This window comes from Empidonax traillii, unplaced genomic scaffold, assembly GCF_003031625.1.
Source record: "Empidonax traillii isolate 1590-97213 ecotype Southwest subspecies unplaced genomic scaffold, ASM303162v1 scaffold1105:size522451, whole genome shotgun sequence".
Lineage (NCBI taxonomy): Eukaryota > Metazoa > Chordata > Aves > Passeriformes > Tyrannidae > Empidonax > Empidonax traillii.
In genome coordinates, this window is record NW_020956298.1 from 52,857 (window position 1) to 71,892 (window position 19,036).

At 41.1% G+C, this 19,036-nt stretch overlaps 1 protein-coding gene across 1 annotated transcript in view; it reads right to left on the minus strand.

Annotated features, from left to right (window-relative positions):
* Nucleotides 1–262: 262 nt before the first annotated feature.
* Nucleotides 263–19,036, minus strand: part of LOC114068656 (ovostatin-like) — a 26,846-nt gene continuing 8,072 nt past the window's right edge. The window contains exons 8-35 of the mRNA XM_027904954.1: nt 18,525–18,636; nt 18,029–18,143; nt 17,705–17,814; nt 16,373–16,531; nt 15,893–16,120; nt 15,322–15,379; nt 14,699–14,844; nt 13,489–13,638; nt 12,760–12,930; nt 12,345–12,468; nt 11,848–11,944; nt 11,110–11,338; nt 10,444–10,567; nt 10,002–10,120; nt 9,489–9,540; nt 8,630–8,713; nt 7,546–7,722; nt 6,971–7,052; nt 6,327–6,483; nt 5,853–5,927; nt 4,659–4,824; nt 4,173–4,393; nt 3,360–3,575; nt 2,812–2,936; nt 2,372–2,462; nt 1,734–1,802; nt 687–792; nt 263–337 (exon numbers count right to left, since the gene is read on the minus strand). Of these exons, the coding sequence (XP_027760755.1) occupies nt 276–337; nt 687–792; nt 1,734–1,802; nt 2,372–2,462; nt 2,812–2,936; nt 3,360–3,575; nt 4,173–4,393; nt 4,659–4,824; nt 5,853–5,927; nt 6,327–6,483; nt 6,971–7,052; nt 7,546–7,722; nt 8,630–8,713; nt 9,489–9,540; nt 10,002–10,120; nt 10,444–10,567; nt 11,110–11,338; nt 11,848–11,944; nt 12,345–12,468; nt 12,760–12,930; nt 13,489–13,638; nt 14,699–14,844; nt 15,322–15,379; nt 15,893–16,120; nt 16,373–16,531; nt 17,705–17,814; nt 18,029–18,143; nt 18,525–18,636 (3,625 nt within the window). The 3' untranslated portion in view covers nt 263–275. The remainder of the gene's footprint in view (nt 338–686; nt 793–1,733; nt 1,803–2,371; nt 2,463–2,811; nt 2,937–3,359; nt 3,576–4,172; nt 4,394–4,658; nt 4,825–5,852; nt 5,928–6,326; nt 6,484–6,970; nt 7,053–7,545; nt 7,723–8,629; nt 8,714–9,488; nt 9,541–10,001; nt 10,121–10,443; nt 10,568–11,109; nt 11,339–11,847; nt 11,945–12,344; nt 12,469–12,759; nt 12,931–13,488; nt 13,639–14,698; nt 14,845–15,321; nt 15,380–15,892; nt 16,121–16,372; nt 16,532–17,704; nt 17,815–18,028; nt 18,144–18,524; nt 18,637–19,036) is intronic.

Here is a 19,036-nt window from a genome sequence, read left to right on the forward strand (position 1 = left end):
CCAGTCTCTCCATTATTCTGCCCTTTGGCCTTCATTCTAGAAGCTGAGCAATTCCCATGAATGGCAACATGGTCTCAACTTGGAGTCCCACTGCCACGGTACAGGACCTGGCTACTGTCTCTGCCTGCACCCTGAAAAGCCTCATGGAGTCCTTATTTCTTTGAGAACAGTTATGTTTTACCCACCCTTTCAATCCCTCTGCTCTTGCTGCTTTATACTTCACTTCCTTAGCTGCTTTGATTTTTTTTCTGACTTTCACTTACCTTTTTGAATCATTAGTCCATTTCCTCAACAACCTCTTTGCAAGGTGATGTATACTGAGCAACAGCATACTCTTCTGGAGAAGAAGGAAATAAATGTTCCAGTTAGCCTGGTGACCATTTCCGTGCCTTTCCCTTGAGGTGGATATACCTTACACATGCTTAAGCTTGAGATCCTTGAAATGTCCTTCATTCTGACACATGATTTTTTTTTTTTAACTTTCTAGTCACATTCACTCGACATCTTGGGCATGAAACCAAACTCACTGAACTGAAATGAGTCTCTCCCCTGGCCCTAGATTCAGAAACTGAGGGAGTTCAGAGGGGTGTTGTTTCCAGGAGGGTGGTTCTGGGTCTCACTTAATGTACACAGTGTCTCTACTGTCCCTCCCCCAAACTTCACACTGATTAAAATCAAAGACCTACCTGTTTCATAGTAATCATAGATCTGCACAGGAGCTGGTTTGGGGTGGGCCACTATAAAGTCCTGCTCAACTGAGAAAGTGATTTCTTTCCTTTTCTTCTGTGAGACCTGGGAATGAACGGACAGAGACCACATAAGTCTTTTTATTTGTACAACACCGTCTGGAGCAAATGAGGGGAGTGACTGATTGCATATTCCAAATCCCACTGATGCCACACATAGAGTATGGTACAGAAATTGTCTGAAGCATGTTTGGAGAGTCCAAAGTGAACCTGAGCTGAAGAGGTATAGGTTTGTTATTCTGCTTGTATTACCTGATTCTGCAATTATTACAGATCCTATTGCCAGAGAAGGAAAAATTGTCCAAAGAGATTCAGTTTGATTCTCTGTGATTTTTCCAATGGTCAGGATGATAAAGTCTGGTATTCCAATACCTCCCATTTCAGACATGGACATTATGTGTCACCAGGAAACCTGAGAATCAATTTATAGTGTACATCACTGGGATATTGGCTTTTGCTGTTAGTTCTACAGGGCCTTGAGCAAATTTACTTTGAAATTTATGATGTAAATTCTGACTCAGGGATTAGATTACAGGTTAAATTTTGTAGTGAACTAGTGCAAGAGAAGTAATGGAAATCTTTCCAGAGGAGAACAAAAGCAGTGTTTCGTGTCCTGTTGGAAGGACTGAGGTTTATGAGAAGCCTACCAAGCAGACATACACACAAGGGAACCTCTTTTTTTTGTGTTTATCTGCTTTTGACTGAAAGAAGAAAGAATTTTGATTCATTTCTTTGTGCTTTTTATGATTAACTTTGTTTTCTAGTTGCTAGTAGGGCAGGTGTCAGTTTGAAGCTGTTTGGAAAGTTGGAAAATTGGAAGGTTACATGCAGTTTGAGAAGTAATCTGCCTAGTGATTACAGGGGAAAACTAATGAGGAAGACAACGTGATAAATGCATCTTATAGAGTTTATCCATACTGTAGTTGTATCTATTACATGCTGTTTCCATTCTTTGTGGTAATCAAATAGACAGTGACCAGAACTTACATTTTGCAGATAAAGAAGAATGTGATTTTTCTTGTTTTCTACTTGCATCACTGTGTTACTGTCAATGAGCTTTAAAACAAGAAAATGAAGATAAATATATTTATAAAACATTATAAAACAAGTACTACCTCAGCCCTTATTGCATGGCTGTGGAATTCATTCTTCTCCCAGGTGAGTATCAAGGGCTGGCAGCTGGTTTTTAGAGTCATTATTGAATAGATGGAAAGGATAGAGAAAAACCTACCACTTGACTTAATCATGGGTATGAGCACTTCCCAAATGCACAAGTCACTGCAATTCATTTGGAGAATACTGCCTGACTCCAGTGTGATATATTTTTCAGGGCTAGTCTGAGTTTCCCACCCTTTCGCTACCTGGGCAGTGTCAGCTCCTTGTTGCAACTGCCTGCTGGTCAGTCTTGAGCTGAAACTCTTCCTAGTTTTTCATGTGGGAAGGTCTGTGTGTTTGAAGCTCCCTGTAGGGCATTCCCTCCACCCAGTAATGAAGACAGTGCAGCCATGCAAACACCCTGAAGGGTTTGTGACTGAACAATTCTTAACCACACCTCTGTTTCTGTCATGACCAGTCTTCTCCTCTGTCCCTGCAGGGAGTAATTTAATCTTGTTCCTTTAATTTACCTTATCCAGGGAAGACTTAACAGGAACAAAGCCAGAGAGCATCTTCACATCAATAATGAGCATGTTGGAGCTGCTGCGCGTCCCTGTGTAACTGAAACAAGAGGGGCACCTGTCAGTGTGGATTGTGCCTGGAGAACCAAACCTCAGCTCTCTGCTCCTGCCTTCATACAGCTTGGAGAGGATGATGTGAACCACATGCACTTGCTGACTGGCTCAGGTGGGAGACACTGGTGAGGCCCCCATCATGAAGGGGTGAAGTATGTGCTACCACCACCAGTTACTGTCACGAGGTCTTTTGGGATATTGTGTCTTACAGGCTGATATCATCAACATATTGATCAGCTCATGTTTCTTGACTTCATAAGCAGAACTGAAAACACACAGCAATGTTCTCTGTGTATCATGTCATCTGTGCAGCTGGTTTGTTGATGGTGCATTACCTGCTTATGAGGACAATATCAAATTTTGCTGGTCGATCTGGTGGGCAGGAAGCATTTGATGTCTCTACAGAAAGCAGAAATCCAAAGGCCCCCTTTGGAAGGTGAATGTTGTATCTCAGTGTTGTCTGTAAGAGGAAAAAACCCTTTTGTTCAAGCATGCCAAGGATTTTTATTTGTATTTAAAAAAAAAAAAACAAACAGGTGTCAGACTTCTGAACTTTTCCGGCAATATGTTTCACTTGGTTTTATGCAGAAGATCCTTCCTTACATCCATGATGAACACATCAGACTTCTGCTCTTTAACAATGAAGGTGCTTGTATGCAGAGTCACCTCTGAGAAAGAAACTAGATGCTGAATAGAAAGTCTCTTTTTCAATGCCATAACTCCACAGGAGTCAAAGCGTGGGATGGGGAAAAGAGTATTTAAATGGTTTAGGGAAATTAAGGAATTAGGAAAAATAAAGAGAAGTCAGCTAGAAAAACATCAAAACTGTGGCTATATTGTATGCAAAAAGCGAGACACAATGAAGAGAAGAGCAGACATTTACTTGCATAAATACGCATCCACTGCCATTCATTGTTAGGCTGTATTTCCCAGGGACCTCAGGAAGGGGAGTCTGTTGCAGCAGGAGCCTGTTCTCATTGTTGACAATAAATACCTTCTCAAAAGGCTTTTTGGAAGTGATCTTCACTCTGTTTTGTGTAGCAGAGTTGTAGGTGGCCTCACCATAAGCAGCAAGGGCTTGAAGAGCAATGACTGTGTCCTGAAGAAAAAGAAAATAGTAAACGACAATTAGCTATGCAGCATGACCAGTGCAGAGGAGATCAAAGTCACAATTCCAGTATGAATCACAGTTGCTTCATCCTGGCTAAAGAAAGCCTGAATCTGTGCATAGTTCCATGGTTCCCATACAAAAGGAGCCATTTCATTCTGTCATGTATGTTTTAGGGTGGGAGAAATCTCTCTCCCCATACAAAGGTCTCAGAACATAAAATCTGAGCTCTAGAGCACACTTCTAGAGTTTTTTATAGTGGTGAATCCTGTGTTTTCTGGGGAACTGCACAGAACTTCTTGGTCATATAACAGCTGGGACTTGGTGTTTTCTAGGCTCATCCCCAATAAAAATATCTGTATTTGTTGCTACTCAGATTACTCTTGTATGGCTTTCACCATTTTACAGTTAAGAAGAGGGGGAAAAATAGTATTTTGGTCTCTCTAAGAGAGAGGTGTTTGGTCTCTCTGTGTTTTAGATGGCAGATGGAAAAGCGAAATAAGACTAGATAGTCAAAGCCTTGCTGGAACCCTGAAACAGTGCCCCAGTTCCTAGGACTGGTTGGAGAGTGGAAGGTAGTTTTGGCACCTGCGTAGAAGAGAAACCTCCATAGGGATTCTGCTGCCTTATGATCCACTGCACAATCCTCGAGGCCTTTGTGAAATCCTCTTTATCCCAGCTGGGTTTGTAGAGCAATGCCAACAACACGTAACTGGTGATTTCAACTTCAGCTGATGGGGCATGGTCAAGGAAGGAGGGAGATTCTTCTGATGGAGACCTCTCCTCCTGCTCCCAGTGCTGTGAGCCATCTGAATAAGCAAAGAGAGGCTGAGAAGCAACTAAAATTGATTACAGGTGCCACTGCTCTATGCTGCCTCAGAGGCTTATCTGCGTCCTGGCCTTTTCCTCAAAAGCACTATCGGAAGACCAGTGGATGTACCGTAGATTAACTCCATAGATTATTTGTAGAGTTTGTTTCATGTGCCCATACTCTCAATATTGTCAAGATTAGACCATCAGTAAGATCTGTTCTACCTTTCCACTTCTGAAATTCTAAAAATGACTGAAACTCACCATCTTCCTTTGCTGATTTCTGTAACTCTTGAAGGAATGATTCACATTTTTCTGCCTTGCCAGCTAAGCAGAAAGCATAGGCCATAAGCGCCTGAGTGTAAACATCACTGATACTCTTCTCAGATGCAGTATCCAGACAAAATAAGGCATTTCGGATTACATGATCCTTAAAAACAAAAAGCATACAGGCCTAATTCAGGACAGTAGTTTGCACCTGGTCAAAAATTTATTTTCTTTAAAATTGTTCTTCAATCCTGTCACTATCACAGCAATGAGAATGGAACTTCAGCTTGTATAATGACTTCAGGAGGGAGAATACAGAAGTCTTCAAGGAAGATTTTCATGGGAAACATCACACAAATCAAGTACTTCTAATCATGTTCTTGAAGAGGTTGGTCTATAAAAATAAGACTGTTATGTTTATTTCCCAGCTAATTCCATCTACTTACCTCCATGATAATAATTCACTCTGCACTTCTGTAGTCAAGAGTTTGTTTTCTTGAACAAATCTAGCCTAGTAGTTTCTATCCTCAGTGATTCTGTTGTAACTTTAATTTAATTGTGAGATTGACCTAGGTTTCTATCCAGTAAAAAACACACAGGTTGACCCTGTGTCCTCACCAATACAGTAATCAAGGAGGTCTTCAGAAAAAATATGACAAATTGGAGGCTAACTTATACATTTAAGTCTAACATCTCCTCTGTAGTCTACTTTGTATTAGCAACTTTTTGAAAAGGACCGATCAGCTTTTGCTGGACCTTTGTTTTTCCAATGTAGCTTTTAGTTACATCTGTAGATTTTATGGATTTACCTGCAATAAATTGCTTCCTTGACTTGGCCATGTTTGAGGCTAAGCCATAGCGTGTGGGTTGCTACTTGTCATGTGTGGGTTACTAACTGTCAAATTTTTTTATTAGAAACTACAAGGTGTTACTAAATGTTTTGGGTCTCTCAAACAGAAGATCTAATACCACTGGTTTGTACCATTTCTACTTGAACACTGGTGGCTTAAGAGATACAGAGACAGGGACCTTCTCTATCACAGCAATCAGTGCAGATACAGAGCATGGTCAAGTACCCTGGGAGCTCTGTCCCTCTCTTTCTCTCTCTTTACTACTTAGACAGACGCTGGAGCCAAGTCAACAGCTGGGGACCAATTCCAGCTGATTACCAGAAGCTGAAGGTCTCCTTACCAAGCTGGAGTGCCCGGCTTCTAGCATGGCAATAGTGGTATAGGCAGAAAGCGACAGCTCGTCATCTACTCCTCCCTGAAAAGGACACGGAGAGGGGAATAATCAGTGAATGCCACAAATGAGAAGTCTTTAAATATGAATTGCCACATCCCAGCCGTGTGAGTGTGCCCAGTTCTGGAGACAGTCCAAAAGGAAGGAGAACATTTTTGTAGATAGCTCATGAATCAAGAGAAGCCCATTGCTATCAAATAAAAAACCATCACTCCTTCAATCTTCCAGTCCTTTAAACCCTATCTCAGGTGTTCATAAGATGTAAAATATAGTGTAGGAAAGCTGAACTGACCTGAAAATAGTCATTGTAAGATGTGGAGAGTTAGCCCTTGGAAGAGAGCCGGCATTAGGAGTGAAATACAATATTTGGCAGTAATGGGAGAGAAAAAGTGTAAATTTGATGAAGAAGTAATTCTCTGCTACCTTCAAGGCATTGTTGAAGAGTGTCCCAACACTTCGGAAACAGCCATCTGGCTTCTGTTTGCTTGCAAGCCACATAAAGGTTTGAGACTGGGCATTGTCATCAATATAGATGAAGTGACTAGCTTGTGCAAATGATCTGTACACAAAGGCAGTGAGCCTGCAAGGGAAAGATGAAGCTTTGAGATGAGCACTGGAAGTAGAAACAGGAAAAGTCAGCCCTCCCATTCATGCTGTTCCTGATCGTGAAGAGCTACAGCCAGAATGTTGGTGGCTTGCTTTCTCTTTGTGTGCTCATCTGTGAGAAAGCAGTTAAAGGAGTAGTAGCTAGATGGGACATGGGAAGGATGTCCAGCACATTCTGAGGCTGATCCTGTTTACAGAGCGCTGCAGTGCCATGGGTTTCACAAGAGACAGCAGGAGTGGAAATCAGAAAGTCAGCTGGGTCTTTAGGGATCAACTTAGGGATAAACTCTATGTGCACCCTGCCTGGTAGGAGATGGAGAGACATTTGTCTTAGTACTTACTGAATCTCGGTGCTAGACAGCTCTGTACATCTGATTTAGCTAGTGAAGCTGCCTCTTACCTGCATCATGTGAATTGAATACAAACTCAGCTCTGAGCCATTTCTACTCTTAGTCACTCACCAAGTATTCCCTTCTTTATCTCTGGTGCCAAAGATGCTGTAGGACCCATCAGGATGTTTGTATGACAGCTGCTTCTGGTAGCCTGCAAAACCATGTAAATAGAAGTGTTCTCAGGTGTAAAAACAAAACCCTATTTTGTTTGCTAGCATATTTATCTGAAACCACAGTGGAAAGAGTGGAGAGGGAATGTATATCTAACAAGTAGGAGGGGAGCCTGTGAGATCCTATAGATGGGAGTATGGAACATTTTGTGCCTCAGAAACACTGAGTCACAGAATAAGCAGAGCTCTATCAGCTCAGTGCTCCAACTAAACCAGCAGACTTAAGATATGCCTGAGTGGAAAAGGAGAAGGGGACTGAAAGACAAAACCATGGCAGCTGAATGTCAGCAAAAAGGGATGAGAGAAGAAGATAAAGTAAAAATAAAAAATGTCTTGATCAGGGCAAATTCTTGGGTTGCTGAGCTGTGTTACAACAGAGGTGCCATCTGCTAGGATAACCCTGCTACTGTTTCTGCTCACTGGGCCTCAATAGGAAATTCAGCATACACTGTAAGGGAATCAAAAAGCTCTCACCGCTTTGTAAGTATCCAATGGCCTTGGATCTGACCTCCTCACTCAGCTGCCCCGTCTTGTTCAGGTAGTTCAGGACATAGATGTTGGGTGCAAACAGGACCATATTCTGTTCTCCACAGCCAAATGGCATCTGGAGGAGCTGGTGCACATTCTGTGTTGCAGTGCCCATGATGTCACCTGGGGAAGAGGTGATGTGAGGGCAGGATTAACACAATATATGGCCACTGAAAGAGACAGTAATTTCCATTCCATAGGCAGAGGCATAAAAGCCTAGATGGGGTGGCAAGCCTTTCCAACAAGCATGAAACTCAGTGCTGAGTGATTTGTTCTGTTCTGTTCTGTTCTTCAACAAAGAATCCCTTCCCTACCTCTCCTTACTTAGTTTCAAGTGCCCATACCAGAAATACTACTTATTTTAGTACCACGTCAAGCAGATACTTATTATTGAATATGAAAAGAGCTTTCAGGAAATTTCTGTTTCCAGAGAACAGAAGGGAACAGCCAGAGATACTACATTGAACCATTTATTACAGAATTGACAATTAATGCTGAAAAAAGACATTGGTTAATGCAGATGTATCATAGGCCACCTCTAAATTGTTATTTTTAGGAAAGGTAGCACAGACCCAGCAAGAGATTTCTGGAATGGGCTGAAATCACCCATATTAAAAAGCAAAGATTTTATGACTGAGTCATGTAACTCAGTCCAGGTCCTGAAAAGACTGAAAAGACTCTACTGGCATCTCTGATTTGCAGGTCATACGAACATGCAGGTTTGTGTATATGAAAAAAAGTTGTACTGGCATGTGTTTGGCTGAGGTCGTAACTCAGAACTATGCTGCTACTTCAGAGCAAAACATTCAAATGCAATAAATTTAAGCAGAAAGTGAAGAGTGATGTAACTGATATTTAAACTTCTTCTCACTGATGCAGAGCATTGCTGGATAACATCAGAATCAGTCTCTTTTCTCAAAAGTTCCCACACAAGGAATGGAAACTCACATTTTGAATCCTGAAAGAGCTTTAATTTTATAATTTTCACATTTTCCTAATTTTTTTTATATTATATTACTTATATATTTACCAACAACAGAAAAGGAAGCTCTGGCTGATCCTTCCAAAACATTTGTAGGTAGATCTAGATCTATATCTTGAATAACCACATCATCTGTGGAGAAAAACATGAAGTGCATTGTGGTAATTTGTATAGGAATATTAGTTATAGCAGTGAAATACTCCTGGTACCAATTGCACAGTACAAAATTGTACACAAGAGACAGCAATAAACTGAAACTCACAGCTGTCACCAAGAACATGAAGAGAGAAGGCGGCACAGAAAAACCAAACTTGTGAAAAATAAATCAAATGGTGCAGTAAATGGAATTGCTCAATAGAAAACAGCAGAAGAGGGAAGGTTGGTGCTCACAGGTTGTGGTATCTGTGAACCCTGGGGATTTCTTCAGTGAGACAGTGGGGAAGAGCTGGTTGGTGACGGTCAGAACTGCTTTTGTGCCTCTTTTAGGCCATCCAGGAAATTTTGGGAACTGTTGGCTGTCAACACTGTGATAGTGTGAAAGGGAACATCACATTTGCTCTGCCATTCCCACTAGAGGTAGAAAGCTGTAAGCTACAGGTATCCTTGGAATAAAGGACAGCAGTCAATATGAGTGAATGAAACAGGACATATTTTGCACAGAAAGGTCATTTCCCTGTGACAGCTTTATAGCAGCCTTCCTTCAGCATCTGAGCACATCTGACTGAGGCACTACATCACACAGGAATTTGGTAGCAGGGAAATGGACTATTACACTCACAGTAGCTGTCATTTGGACAACTCTGGGGAAGAAGGGAGGGGCAACATCAACAAGCAATGAAGGAAAGAGTGAAAACTCCAACCTTCCTTTCAGCTCCTCTCAACACAGATGTAAGACTAAGACCCTTACCTTCTGTACAGATGAGGGAATTTTGAGTCTTTTCCCTTCTGATGCCTTCAGGCTGCATGATGGAAAGAAGAGGAATATGCAGTGGATGAGAACAAAGCATGCAGAAGAAATGCAGCAACAGAAAAGCCACTCCCTTCCCCAGCCTCCTACATCATAAAACAGGTGGACTGAAGCAACCGTTTACAAGTCCCTAATTGATACAAATTCCTAATTGATGTGGCTGCTACTAAAAGGGAGTTCCTATCAGATGGAGTTGCTCATTTCCAGTTTCTCCTCTGTGTGAGGAAGACATGCACTTGCCAACACCCACTGATCCTCATGGAAGAGGACATCAGATGGGAGCGGACTTGGTCTTAAGATTGAATGGCCAGATCCCGTCCCACCCAGCTGAATGTGGAGGCATACCAGGAGTTCTTTAGGGAACCTAAAAAATTTTTGCTTGCTTTTGGTATTTCTGCTGAGGTTCAGTTTCCTCATGAGTACAGGACAAACAGTAAGAGCTGTCAGCAGTACCTCAACCAACAGTGTTCTGATCTGGGTGTCCCTGTAGTGAATACTGATGTTCCTAGGCACTTGGTCTCCACAAGTTTCATCATCTTTGGTCTCTGCAGTAATGCTGAATACTATATTACCTTAAATAGTAGCAGAAAGGAAAAAAATTGACTTCTTTCATGGAGAATGATGGTTAAAGTAAGAAATTTCATCTGATGAATAATATTAAGTAGTGCAACATAATGAATGGGCAGTTACCGTAAGTGAGACATACTGGAAGAGAACTGATCTCTAAAAATGGGAATGATAAACACACTGCAGTTGTGGAGAAGCTCTTTAGCCTAGACAACTAGAAAGACCAGTGGTAGACCAAGTTCTCCAGGTGGGACAAGGATTAAGTTTTTCAGGTGAGATATAAAATGATTAGTATCAATCTCAGACCAGAAAAATTCAAAGCACTTACCAATTTCTTTGGGGAAAATATTCCAGACATGGGTCTTTCTTTGTTTGGCACATACACATCCATCATCCTCTGTGGAGATGAGTTTGGCTTGATAATCAAGGGAATCTGACAGCAAAATATTAATCTGAGAACATAAAGAGTAGTGTGATGGGATGAAGATTTTGTACCATTGCTTCATTGTTAGAGAGCGATGAGATACTATCTGTTTATGCCCAGTGTCAACAGTGTAAAGCAGACTTAAGTCCTGGGATGATGGTGTCTGATGATGTAACCTGAACAGTTTTCCATTTTGCTTCTCATGACATTCTCCACTGAGATGTTAAATACCCTATGCACAACTGATTCCTAAGAAAAAGACCCCACTTATACCACTGATGGCTTGCATGACTGTGGATGGTGAATGATACTCCACAAAGCCCTTGTTTCCTTTCTCTATGGATCTTGAGACAGTTGCTTTATAGACCCATCCTAGTCACAGCTCACACAGGTCTTCCTCTGCTTTGTAGTGATTTAGGATGATAAATCCAGTCAGGATAACCTGTCATCAGCTAGAAAGAGCAGTACTTCAATCAAGAGCAGGGACAGATCCAACTATCTGCACTGATCATTTGTTGCAGCTTCTTTGGAGATGGGGTAAGGCCTAAGAATGTGGGCAGAAGTACACACCTTAATGCACTGGTCAAGGTAGTTGAAGACATTGGCTCTGAGCAGGAAATCTTCTCCTCGGATGATAGAGTATGGCAAGGTTAAGTCAACAAAGAAAGGCTGTAAGGCTGTTAGGGTGGCAGGCACAGACATACCAAATCCAACCGACTCTTCCACACAGAAGGCACTGGCCTTCCATTTGGTAATGGTGTCAGGGATGGTATATGAGATGCTGGCTTTTCCAGTAGAGCTGGTGGGAATGGATAAAAGATGAAAGGTTTAGAAAGGGTAGGTTTCATGTACCTTACTTCTCAGTAGAGGCAAGAGGTTTCGAAAATCAGAACCAACCTGATACAGAAATCTGACATACAAGTCCCCAGAATTTATCACTCAAATCTTCTGAGAAAAGCCCATTTGAAAGTTCTTCTGCCCATCATTTCCCTCAGTTTGGAAAGACAACTCAGAGTTCTTGTTCTGTAAACCCGTATTTTAAATATAGGTGTCCTTCTTCTGAGGAAGGGAATATTACTCGTGATACGTGCATTTACATACATGTGAGAACAGATGTCTTTGGGGACATCTTTGGTAATTTTATCACAGAAAAGAGAAGGGCAGGTGGATATGTGGTGACTAAAAAAGCTAGGTCTTCCAGGCCAAAAAGTAAAAAGAGGTGGCAAGGAATAGCTATATTGCAGGACATGGGGGATGTAGTTAGTAACTCTTAAAGCAAGGCAAAGAGATGAAAGAAGCAGTACTCACTTAATTAGAACTATATCCCAAATCCAAGTTTCAGGGAAAAACTCCCTAATAGTCTCAAGGATGAGTCTCTTCTCACGATCCTCCCTAGCAACTTCAGCTGGAAAGAGATAATGAGAATTTAGGAAAACCTGGTTCGTATACTGAAAACTCCCAGAAAGGATAGGTTTGAATACGCATGGGCCAGTATGAAGGATGGTAAGTGTTTTCCCATTTTGTTCTAACTGAGACTGTAAGTAATGCCACACAAATATTATTTAATGTAATTAATTACAAACATTTCACAGCATGAAACTGAACATGACTCAGAAGCGTAGACCTGAAAGATTTTTTTGGGCATTGGCCATTATCCTAAGCTATCTCATTCTGTGCTAGGCCAATATTCAGTATCAATATCAAAGTTATTAATGAGTACTGTTCCATTCATTAATGAGTTCATGCCCATGAATGCCACGTCTTTACAGAGAAAGATAAAATCTCTTTACTGTCCCCTGTATTACCTGGTAATTTGACATGGTGTGCATGAACCATGAATCCTGCATATGGTTGTCGTCTTACAGTCTCACTAGTACATACAACTGGTTGTCGAACCTTTGAGTTGGTAAAGAATTTCATGCCCATATCCTGTAAAAAACACATTTTAGTGTTGATCATAACCATACTGTAGCTGAGGTTTGTTCTATTCTTCCCTCTTTCCCATTACTGTCTTTCTACCACAGAGGTGCCCAGAGAAACCTATGCAGAGACTTGTGGGAGCTTTGTGCGTGCTGGAAAGTCACAGTAGGCACCAGTCAGTGTAGAATAGAGGTCCATGAGAGCTGTCATGTATAAGCTTTACTAACAATGTAATTTTCAGAGCTATCTGATAAGCAGAAACTCACTTCAACAGATTTAAGTAATGTACAGGACATTTACCCTTAGAAACTCATACACATCTGGGCCTAATCCAGACATTACAGGTGTGTAATACAAGCCTTTGTGAAAGATGTGGTCAGATGAGACACAAGGGTCTTGGCGGTCTTCTTCTAGATTGAACCCATTGAAGATGTAGCCTTGAAAGTCTTGCAGGGGATGCAGGCTGTATATCTGTTAGGGGTAAGGAAACACAGAGCCTGTCTGTGTAAAGATTAATTCTAATTATATCATATGCTGCAAATTGCCAGAGCTGAGATGTCCTGCCTGTTTGAAACCATATTCTGGATTGAGAACTGGCTGAATGGCTGGAACTAGAGGGCAGCGATTCAGCCAGTGGCACGAAGTCTAGTTGGAGGTCAGTAATTAGTGGTGTATTGCAGGGGTCCATACTGGGTCCAGTCTTGCTCAGTGTCTTCACTGATGTTCTGGATCTTGGGGCAGAGTGTTCCCTCAGCAAGTTTGCTGATGACACAAAACCGGGAAGAGTGGCAGAAATGCCAGAGGGTTGTGCTGCCAGAGACCAGTCACAGGTTAAACTAAATCCCACATGAAAAAGGGCTTCCAACCAACAGGAAGCAAAACCTGTCTATTGTCTATTATGGATGGTTAACGACCAGCACGTGCAAAATGTGGTAGAGGTCTAACACAGTCTAATGAATTGAAGTGGAGAGACACTGTAATGGAGGAGGAAGAAGCAGTGGAAGAGGACAATGCGTTTGGGCAGCTTACCATTTCCACAGACAGCTCTGTCTCGGGCTTCAGGAGCAGCATGCTCTGATCCACTGCCCTCACAGCACAGAAGGAGTTGGCAGCAGCTTCAATTACCAAACTGACATTAGAAGCTGGATGGATCTGCTTTTTAGAGAACTGCAAGTGGACCTGTAATTTATCAAACAGGCATTGGTATGGTTAATCCATACTGCTCGGGGCTGCTCTGACTGTGCCTGTGAATGGAGGAAAAGAAGAAGAGTAGAAGGTTTTTCTGTTAAAGCACAGAGAGTCTGCCTGGAGAAAGGTCTCTGGTCTCCACTGCAACTGTTAACCAGGCCTCTGTTATAATGAGGACTTAGGCAATAAGCACACTTAGATTCCTGTGGTAGCTTAAATGAAGATACCACAAGTGATTTAAAATGAAGTGAGATTCTTATAAAATCTTATTATGACTCAACTACATGTACTAAACACTAGAGTAAGCAAATCATAATTTATGGCCCTCATTAGCAAATACTTAAAACTGATTCTGTTTTGTATCTATTCAGACCAAAATCCATTTCGCATTTGTGTTTGATAAGAGGGAAAATCAGGGGGCGTAACTAGAAACATATAACTAGAAACACTTTGTTAATCTCACTTTGTTTTCTCCTAAAGTTTCATGCTTTTTATAGCTTTTAGGAAACAAAGATTAGAAAATTCTTAGTGGTGGAATTTGATTGCAAAATGATAAGTGAAAATGTATTAGTGGAAAAAAGAAACTCAGAAGAAAAACTGAAACCCTGGACTGCTATTTTTGCTTTCTTTTCTCTGTATGTTTAGCTCTGGTAAACCCAACTTCATTTTTCAACAAAAAAGTGTAAAAAAATTAGATTAAATAGTGAAGTAGGATAAAGCTAAAATGTGTTCACTCTGCTGAAGAAGAGACTATAAACTAAATGGAACACTAGAAGAGTTTAAGAGAGGCAAGGATCATTTGGGATTCTCATGGGTTTTCTGAAAAGTTTTTAATGTTTAAAGAAGATTTACCTTTTGACAATATGGCCAGGAAGTAGTGGTAGAGGAAAGATATAAGGCCAAGGAGAAAAAATTAGGAGTGAAAGGAGTAACATTGAGGCAAGTGAATGGAAACAAGAAATAAAACTGTAAACCTCTTGTGAATGTATACACAAAGAATTTATATTCATCTGACAGCAGGAAAGATTTGCTCTATGTTAGTGCCTCTCACCTTGTTTTTGAAACACTTCTCAACTGGAAATCGAACGCTGTCTGCCACCAGCTCCTTGGCAGGGTGTAAGGTATATACCAGCAACCGAAGGGTTGGAGCCATTTCCTCATTGACCACAAGTGGGATGGTGAAAGTGCCATTTTGTCCTGTTAGAAGGAACAAAGACACCAGTAAGAAAAAGTTATCAAAGATCTGGTGTACTAGTAGCCATCCTCAACAGGCATGTAACTGTACCGGTCAGTGGAACAATCTGGACTTTTTGCCAGGAGGTGACAGGCTAGGGTTTAGATCCAGATGCTCATATTTACTGTAGATTTGAATATGTGGCCATATTCACATAGGCCTCTACACCAGACACTCTGCATTCCCTATGTTATCCTATGGGAAGATCTTTGGAAGACACTATTTGACTAATATCACATTAACTAGTTGCTGGACTAAACCTGACTTTATAGTGATCTTAGTGGCACTGCTAGTATCATGCACACATGCATGGATGGAGAGGGATATGACCTTTTCAATAGCTGCTATATACATCCAGGACACCTTGCCTTGGTTGGTTCAATCAACTTTTTTTTTTTTTTTTTTAAAATACAGGAATATGGATTGACAACTTAACTTACCAACTTGGATATTGACTTTAATTTCCCCTGTAAGGACCATCTTGCCTTTTGCCATTCCCTGTGCAGAGAAGATTAGGAAATGTATGTATTAGTAGAAGCTGGAGGGAGAAAGCAGCAATCGAGTTCATTGTACATCGACAGCACAATCTACACTGAGATGATCTCAAAGGCTTAAACATAAGCCTTAGGGCATGTTGAATGCTACCACTGCACCTGCTATAGCTGGGGCCCTTGTTCCTGCTCAGGAAGGAGAAGGAAAAGCAAGGGAAGAGGGAGGCAGAGAAAACTATAAAGAGTTTCTTGCAGGAAATGGACAAGAACCCTGGCCTGAGAAGGGGGTTCCTTACTATGAACTAGAGTAACATGGTCAGAAAGGGGGGCCATTTTTTCCTGAGTGGGTAGTTTTGCCAAACCACCTGAGCGCTGTTTCTGTCTTTGGGATGTTGGCCATTGTGCTGGTTAATAATCCAAAAGCTGGAAGAGCACTCATGCTGTAAATCCCATGGATGGATTGGCAGACAGCTGCACAGTCAAGCCCTTTCAGCAAACCATTCCACAACCCTATACTCACCACATAGTAGAAGTTCATAGCATTGATGTTCTCGTATCCTTCCATGTTAAAGATATAGTGCACAGTGATCATCCTCTTCTGCCCACAGTCCAGATCTTTCCATAAAGGCTCAATCCTCACAAAACTGCTAGTCCAAGAGTAGAAGCGCAGGATGGAGACAGTTGCTTCTGGGTAGTAAGGCTCTATCCAGCCTTCATAGTGGCAGTGGTCACTGGTTTTGTAAATTGCCTGATTACAGAGGGAGTGGGGCAGAAAAGGAAAACAAACATATATCACTAGCCTTGCAGCAAGCCATTGCACTGCAACAATTTGTGTGTTTTTCTCACTCTTTTTGTGGTAATTTTCGAGAGCTCTAGAACATAAGATGGAAAAAAGACATTTTTATTACCAGAATTCAAATCTCATCCCATCTTTTTTTGGGTTCAGTTTGAGAGCAGCCATCTCTCTCGGTGTCTCTATTCAGCCTGGTTTTGTACTCACTTTCAGGCTGATCTCAGGATCAAACATTTCAGATGTGTCAATGCTAAACTCTGCAACACCATTATCATCAGTGGTGAAGTTGTCTGTGTTCTTGTTATTGACAAATAGCTGAATAGCTTCACTGGAAATAGGAGAGTTGTCTTTGTCCACCAGCTTGATCTGTACAAGAGAATGTGAAACATGTTTAGCATGTTATACATCTGTACATAGCTACTGATGTTTTGCACTCCTTTGCTCTCCAAACAACAGAATTGCTTCTTCATCTTTCTTCAAAGCAATACTTGAGAACTGAAATATTTGTCTCTCATCACTTTCTGCCAGATATCTCAGCTATCTTATGAGGTTTCAAGGAGGAGCCTCCTCAACATCTGCCACATCATTGATAAGGTTCTTTTGTGGAGGAAGAACTTCTCATGTCTCATCTCTTTCCTGGTCAGTCCCTTCTGACTACACATTTCCAGTTTAAAAGTATACTTTCTTTCCTCCCTTCCTTTTCTCCTTTCTTAGTCTTGAGAGTCTGATGCTGATACTTTCAGTGTCTTAAGGCCTTTTCTCTGTATCTTTGTTTTGAACACTTTTCTGATTCTGTCTACATTATGTCTGTTGTTTATGTGTTAAACAAACAAATAGGAAAATATCAGACAGCATTAGGTAAATTCTCCATTGGTGGAAATGAGTGTTCATTTTGATTTTTTTTTTCAGAAAAAGAACAGAGTGGGAGTGGGGATCGAGGGATAAAATTACATAGACATCTCCCAGAGGGGAAAAAACAAACCACTTGAAAGACAATATCTTCTGTCCCTTCAGTAGTAAGATATGCCCCTATCCTTTCCTCATTGACAAAAGCTGAACTGAAGGAGAAAGATTTATCCCCAAGCTTTAAACCACTGACAGAGTTATATGTGGGATTTGTCATAAAACATAAAATCATGAAAAAGCTTTTTGAGACTGAAACTTGTTATTTTTTTGTGTGTGAGTCTTAAATTCCTTTCTCTCTTTCTTCCCTCGTCTGCCACTGTTTTTATTCATCTCTGCCTGGAATGTGAGAGTCAGTTCTGAAGGGAGAGGCACTGATTTGTAGCAAGCTCAAAATACAAGTTAGAAAAATGCTAGTTAAGGAATTGTTTTGATTCAAAGTATCTGGCAGAATCAAACTCAGAATAAACTAACTCTTCAGTATTCAGAATTACCAGTAGGGCACTGTATGTAATAAAAAAGTTTGAGAAGAACATCTCCACCCCAAACAGTCCCCTAGATGTTCCTATCAATCACTGTTGTTATGTGATTGCCTGTCAATCATCTTCAATACAAGCTCTCTATTCTCTTGCTTACCTGTCCAAAGTAAGGGATTCCTCTTCTGTAATGGTGATCCATGTTCTCAAACTGTATGCTGCTCATCACTCGAGTTATGGAAATTACCTGAGTAGCTGTAAGTTGCAGGCCTGTAAGACATGTCCAGAGTCAAGAGAAGATTTACTTTGTCTTGCATATGGCTTCATCAGAGTTAGCGTTTGTCTGGTGATGGTCACTGTGTTTCTAAAAATGGACCTTTCCTCAGGAAGACATCCTTGTAGTCAGCAAGCAGAGGCTGAATATCTCCTATCTCCTTCTTGATCACACCCCTGTTGCTGTTTCTGACTGTCTGGAAGGGATTACCTGTTCCTTTCTCTATGACAATGGCTTTCACGTCGAGATTCCTCATGTAACCAGTGCGATTTAGATCAAAGATGTTGGAGCTGAAAACCTGGGAGAGGCAACCATCTGTGTCGAGCTGGAAAGGGAAAAAAACAAATCCTGTTTCCAAGGATCATGGCTTTCAAAGGATGTTTGGCAATGCACAGCACCCTTCTTTAGTCAGTGAAGTCTTTTCCCACTACTTTTAACGATTTATACAGGACTAATAGAGACATCATTGTCTACGCTTTTCAGATGGGAAATTGCGTCATGAGAAAGGAATATGTCAGTGCTATGGCAGGAAACCAAGAAGAGAAATGAGGTGTCCTGAGCTCCTAGTTTGTGATACAAGCAAATAGATGAGTAGAGTGAGGTGAAGCATCAAAGGAAAAAAGAAAGGTGTGATGAGCAAAGAGTGAGAGGCAAAAATACAGGAGAGAGGACAAGCGTGAAGAGGAATAATAATTATGTATCATACATTTCTGGTATATGACTGACAAACTGGGCTTTTCTTGCACTTCCCATATGAATCAAAATCCCTGCACACACTGAGCTGGACTTGCCCTTCGACAGGCTGGCCATAGGTGTACCTAAGGAAAGAGGAAATAGGTCCATTAGCTGATGCTTGAAAAATAGACATAAGTTAACATATGCAGGAATAGATATGGGACAAGCAGTGAGCTGGAAAGCCATGGAATAATTTCACAGGCTTTTTCCTGACTCTCCTGCTGTTACAAATCAGAAAATACAAGTCAGAAATCAAAATGAGTTCTTTTTCATGCCAAAACCCATGAACAAAAAACACACCTTAAAAGTAAAAGTAAATACCTCTATAAGTGTGATGAACAGATATGGCTACTGACCAAATTATAACTGTTGTCTCAACTTTTCACCTTGGACTGCAGTTTTAGACTCACTGAAATAAAACTCCTCATATCTGCAAGTGAACCAGGATTTCAGCTGTGGATTCTAAATTACAAGATCTTGGTG